General features: G+C 40.1%; 1 protein-coding gene across 1 annotated transcript; it reads right to left on the bottom strand.

Annotated features, from left to right (window-relative positions):
• Positions 1-907: 907 nt before the first annotated feature.
• LOC122655957 lies at positions 908-3,227 on the bottom strand. Its single transcript, XM_043850358.1, has 3 exons — positions 2,572-3,227; positions 2,163-2,451; positions 908-982 (listed from the first exon to the last, which is right to left on the bottom strand). Exons 1-3 carry the CDS (start codon positions 3,172-3,174, stop codon positions 939-941), a joined length of 936 nt encoding a protein of 311 aa, XP_043706293.1. The 5' UTR covers positions 3,175-3,227; the 3' UTR covers positions 908-938.
• Positions 3,228-6,141: the final 2,914 nt, after the last annotated feature.

The raw sequence follows: 6,141 nt of genomic DNA, 5'->3' as shown, positions 1-6,141 counted from the left end.
ATGATATAGTGCTTCATTTCTACCATCTGTGCTATTTACATTTAACCATCAATTTATGTTGAGAGAGAGAGAGAGAGAATTGCAAATCTATCATTTTATGTTGAGAGAGAGAGAATTGCAAATCTATGACTGAACGTGCCTCTGCGCCCAGACACAGGCACGAAAATGTCCACAGGGAAAATCCTAGGCATGCAGCAATCATTTTGCACGCCGTGTGTCTGGGCACAGGAGCAGGATGCCGCACCTAATTAAAACATTCTCTTTCCTTGGGAAAAAAAAAATTGGAGAGAAAGTTTCACAGTGATGTCACAGTGCAGTTTTCGACCAGCCAGTGAACCCGGTGGGTTTCAAATCCTCATCTGAACATTGGTATTATGGCAATCTTTCCCCAAAAAATTATATGCATCTCCCATCTTGCTGTTGTTCATTGCCCGTAATCAGTATAATCAAGCTTTAAAAACCCGGAATTGAGAGTGGAAGGGGGAAGAGAGAGAGATGTGAAACTATAACACTATTTATCTCTGAGGCAAACACAAATTGAGCATGAAGAGAATCAAACATGGACCTTGGTGAGCTTGTGAGGATCCGAGTCTCCCGAAGAGTTGCAGCAAGTATGACATACGCCTCCATCCAAAGTCTAAACAGTTTTTTTTTTTCGATTTATTAACCATTCTTGGGAGTGTTTAACCGTATTCCCGTACGAATTTTGGACCGTTTAAAACATGCCGTACTGAACAACGATCCAGTCTTACCTTTCAAATTTACATAAAAAATAGTGGTGTAACAATCCTCTGGCACAAAACTAAAAGAGATCTAGAGATCTTCACTGCCTTAAAGCAAATATATTCTGCTCTCTATCAACAAGCAAAGGAAGCCGAGAAATTTATGGGATATATGTATGCTTTTCTTTTATACACAGATATAATGTCAGGGTTTGCTCATGTTATAGTGGGGTCCCCTGGCCGCTTCAAATCTCTCGCAGCTGGTACAAAAGCACAAGATAAGCCTGTTATGTAGATAGACAAAATGAAATCCGAATATCCAAGCAGACAAACAGAGCATGATATCATAGAAAAAGGATACCTATAAAGCCTAAAAACAATCATCGTCACCAAAATAGATCTTAGGGTGCCTACAAAGCCTAAAAACAGAGCATGATATCATAGAGAAATAGTGCTTAGTATTTGGGCAATGCTGATCAATTTTAAAGCTCCTCCTCCAGTTTAGTTACAAGATTCTCTGCCTGCCATCCTCCTCTAGTTTAGTTACAAGATTCTCTGCCTGCCATTCTTTTACACTAACTGATTATTCTGTGTATTATTTGCATTTGTATCAGCTTCACATGCCAAAACATAGATCTTAGGGATTTATACTTTCATTATTACAACCAAAGAAATTGATTTCCTACTTCCTAGGGGCTTAACATTTTGTACCTACAAATGGATTGTTACCAGCTCCCACTATGGCCTTGTTCAACTTGGGTTCTATCTTTCTGCCACTTATTTTACCCTCATACATTCTACCATGAAATTTAATTCGGGAGTACATACCATAATGGTCATTTTCCTTTTGTCTTTTCTCATCTCTTTTCCCATCCCTCTTCTCTAATTTTTTTCTTCCCTTTTTTGGATATATCAATGTCTTCTCTATTGTGTTTGTTTGGATCGATGTACCTGACCTCTTTAAGTTGGGATAAGACTGTGTTTTTTGTTGTTGTTGTTGTTTGTTGTAGTACATACCATAAAGATTCCAATATTCAATGAATGTTTCAGAGAGATATCAAGAAATTGCATACCACAAGCTGTCTTGATCTGTTCATCTCCCTCTACCTCCTCTCTTTGAGCACTAATGCTCTACCTTAAAAGCAGCAAACTTATTCAAAGAATAATAGCTTCTAAAGTAAGCCTCAGTATATTTAGTTTTGCATTAATGGATTCTCTGGATCTTTTAAATCAATCACTTCAACATTTGCAAATCCAAAATAGTATTTCTTGTGTTTCAACCAATGAACTTATCTCTGTTGGTTGATATTTAGGCACATGGGAGACTTAAAAACATTTCAATCACCTCTAAAGCTCATAAGATCAAAAGGATATAGAGGCTGTGTAGAGTGCAGTGCAGTAAGTAAAATTGAGAATTAATTTAGGTAGGGAGAGACTCACCTTTTGAAGAGGGTTGAACCACAACTACATGCATGGTGGAATTATTGGGCGGAAGATGCAAGCGAAGTGGGTAAAGTTTGTCATTCAAGATACTACGAGAACAGACGGTGATACCTTGAAGCCCAGTCTCTTCCTCCAACTTCTGGGTCAGTTCATCCACACTGGTTCCCTTGAAAATTAAACTGGGACCCTCGATGTCATCTTCAACATTACCATATTCATCAGCTATGTTGTAATAGATTGTCCTTCCATCAGGCTTGGGCGGTGAACAGATAAGAGAATCACTCGACTGCCCGGCCCAATTCAAAAGGGGAAAAAAAAAAATCAAATCAAATTATTAGTCCGAAGCCGTGAGTTTCAATTGTTGGCTCAAATAAGAAACAATAGAAATCAGAAACAAAATACAAACCTCCATCTTTGATAATCTGGGAGAAGCTGGAGCAGAATATTGTTGTTGGTTAACAACTGGGGGTTGACGAATTGGAGAACCTGGTTCAGAATATTGCTGTGGTTTAACCACTGGGGATGGGGATGGACGAGATGGACAAGATGGAGAATCATCGACTTTAATCTCGACGATATCGACGTCCCAGAGCAACCAATCCTTAGTTTTGCTTATATGAGGTGTATCATGGGTGATGGAGTTTCGCCAGGGAGGGAGACCCCCATTTGCACGCAGGAAGTTATCGTGGCGAGTCTTCATCCTCACCTGGAAGCCTTCCCTGATGGGCTCCCACTCCACAGAGGAATCCAGTCTCGCAGGCAGAGTCTGAAGGACCTTGTGACCGGTCATCCCGAGAAGGAAGGGATGGTTGGAGGCGGTGAGGTATTTGCCATAGCAACTCTTGAGACGGATGAAGTTTGGGTCATCGAGGAACTCGACGGTCCACCTGGCATTCCGAGATGAGCCGTTCCGTTCTTGGCACACCGATTCTTCGTCCTCATCCGCTAGTAGGTACTTATCGTGGTGGCTCCGTAGCCGAACCGCCTTGGATTTGTGGAAGAGTTCCATCCCACTCTGTTATTAATCAATTCAAAAACACAGAATTAGATTCCACAATTTACAGAGAATTTTTTTTTGATAAAGTAAAATTTAAAGAGAATTAAGAGTATTAAGAGTTGCAAACAAGGGGAAAGTAAGGGCTTCTGTTACTTGAATCGAACCAGTTAATAGAGAAAGATTGTGTTGAGAAGGTAATTATGTATATGAAACGAAACAAAACAAAACAAAACAAAACAAAACAGAGGAGACCCTTGCGAGAAGAGGCGGTTTTCCAGAGACGTTTGGGGAGACAAAAGGAAACTACGAGGTTGCGTTGAAAACAGAAACACGATTGGAGATAAAGAAGGAAGAAAGCAAAGTAGCAAGAAAGGTCAGGGACTGAGGGAGGGCGGAAATGGGCCGGATTTGACTGAGTGGATCCACGTTGCAACCATCAAACCCGAGGCGGCGAGCGGCGAGCGGCGAGGCGTCTCTGTCTCTGAAGGTGAACATCTCTGTAACAAATATTAAACTAAAGAAGAATGAAGTAACGGTCCAAATTCCAAAGTCCAAAGTCCAAAGTCCAAGAAAGTGAGAGAGGGGTGGATAACGGTGTTATCCTACCCTCCTCGTGTCCTGTCAACTCTGCAACTACTCTTTGGCAGAGCAGCTGCAGAGTCCACGTCACTTACGCGTCTCAAAAGATTTCAACTTGTCATCCGAGCGCTTCGATATCTATGAGATCTCAATAGAGTCGGATCCTACATCGGATCTTTATCCCTTACTGTTCACTGATTGGTACGGTTGTACGTTCTTTTCATAAGAGGCTGAAATGACCATTACATTCTTTGACCGAACACACGTTGATCGAGTGAGATCTACCCTTTTTTATTAAAGACACTAGAAAACTGTACCGTACAGGAGAACCGTAAGTGATTAATCTTCGGATCCTACCCGGTGCCCCTTAGGACATGGAAGTTGGACCTGGCTTTTCACATATCCTATCGTGATGGTTAACTTCTCTCTCTCTCTCTTTCCGTTCTACGTGTCTATAACGAGGAGGACCAAAACACATCATCCCCCCAATGTCCCTTAATCCCATGCCGTGGGATCCACGGTATCATCATCAACCATGGAACCTTCTCCTGTCAGACAAATTTTTGGGGCAAAATGTCAACAAGTTTCATTTTTTGAACTTAAAATGGTGTGGGGACATTTGGAAAAACTTAGCTGCGGGGGCGGGGTTTGAGGCCCATAAGTCAGAGAGAGAGAGAGAGGGGTTGTACGTATACGACTAAGACTGCCCCGAGGGCCCGAGACCGAGATCTTTTACAGCTACTTTGTATACGTATTAGGAGACGATGCGAGTCTATGGCTTAGATGGGATCGTAACAAATTTTTTTCGTTTATGGTAGTTGAAGACTTGGGAGTTGGACAGCTATTGCTATTGGTTTGTGGCGGTCAATGGGAGTAGGGACTTTCTATTATTGCCATGGGTTTATTTGTTTATTACAATGATCGCCACTGATTTATGGTGCTACATTTTTTCTTTTCTTTTTTTTGTTTTTGGGTGAAAGCTACGATTTGTTTTTATGTGTCCATAATATAATATAATAAAGCAATAATATAGCATCAAGATATTATACTCATGCTCAATATAGTTCATGGGAGAAAGAATCTGGTTGGAGCCCTCGACAAAACAGAATCCATTGGCAATGAAGCTGGAACACTTGTAACAATAATGGGGAAGGATTCTCTGAATGACTGAATCCCTGGTAATAGAATTTTGAGAAATGGGAGCATTTTTCTCTCCTCTACTTAGATAGGGGCAATTATATTATTTCACAGGAGGAAGGAAATAGATAGACACACGGACGAAGACACTAGAATATGCTATGCAGACGGAGTTTTTTTTCCTAATTTTTATTTATTTTTTGACAAATAAAAAAAATAATTTAAAAATTCCAACATTAGGGGCATTGGTTATAGTATATTATGAGCCTCCTAAAGGCATGCTCCTGTCTTCTTTAAGTAAATTCATAGCCACATTTCTCAATAATAATAATAATAATAATGACAAGTTAATAATATTTGTTATTTCAATTTGTATGTTTTCATGATATACTTGATTGATATGTGAAAATAGATATAAAGTTATTAAAAATTAAAATTAGATAAAAGAAGAATCAGAATTAATCAACTAAGAACATGGTAGAATCATTAGGAATTTTTCCCCCTTTCCAAATGATCAGTCATCAATGGACTGGACGCTGATCGTAAATTCCTACTTGATGCTTTGCTTCGCCTTCTGCAACTGCAAGTTCAGATTTGTCAGCCCCTCCAAGGTTCAATTAAACTTCAATTACACTTCACCCCAAGCACCTTCAATGTTCATGCATGGCGCCTAACCTCTAATTAATCTACTAGATTAGAAAGTACATGACATTCCACTTTGGGTTTTTCGCTTTGCAGACTTCAAAAAAACGGTAATTTTCTAACCCCAAGAATCATCAGGTTCATTGAATTCAGTAATCCAATTAAGAATGAAATTAATTTAGTTTTAGATAGAAACAAGAAAAAAGAGATGGAAGAAAGCGAACCAACCTGGCTTGTGATAGATTCATGATTGGAGTTGTCCTTCTCAGAGGCTGTAACAAAAAGCTTGGGAGGCTTGGGAAATGAAATTTTCGGTGGCTTCAAAGACGACAATGAAAACTTGGGTGATTTGTCCGAATCAATCGACAGCGGCGAATTGGGTTCGGATTCATCAAACACACACTCGTCCGATACAGAGTTCTTCTTCTCCGAGGCTGTAAGAAAATGCTTGGGAGACTTTGGAAATGGAAACTTCGGGGGCTTCAACTTCGGCGGCTTCAAAGACGAAAATGAAAATTTGGGTGATTTGTTCGAAGCAGTCGAAAGCGGCGAATTGGGTTCGGATTCATCAAGCACAAACTCGTCCGATACAGAGTTGTTCTTCTCCGAGGCTGTAAAAAA

This window comes from Telopea speciosissima, chromosome 3 (genome assembly GCF_018873765.1).
Source record: "Telopea speciosissima isolate NSW1024214 ecotype Mountain lineage chromosome 3, Tspe_v1, whole genome shotgun sequence".
NCBI classification, from domain to species: domain Eukaryota; kingdom Viridiplantae; phylum Streptophyta; class Magnoliopsida; order Proteales; family Proteaceae; genus Telopea; species Telopea speciosissima.
Note: the sequence above shows the minus strand (reverse complement) of the source record. Positions and strands in the feature narration are given on the sequence as shown.

Bases quoted from the DNA above. Each gene is read 5' to 3' on its own strand.
- LOC122655957 (XM_043850358.1), bottom strand. From the start codon at position 3,174: ATGGAACTCTTCCACAAATCCAAGGCGGTTCGGCTACGGAGCCACCAC. The intron at 2,452-2,571 runs GTTTGTATTTTG...TGGGCCGGGCAG, and splicing joins CCAGATTATCAAAGATGGAG to TCGAGTGATTCTCTTATCTG. The intron at 983-2,162 runs GTGAGTCTCTCC...CTTTTGTACCAG, and splicing joins GGTTCAACCCTCTTCAAAAG to CTGCGAGAGATTTGAAGCGG.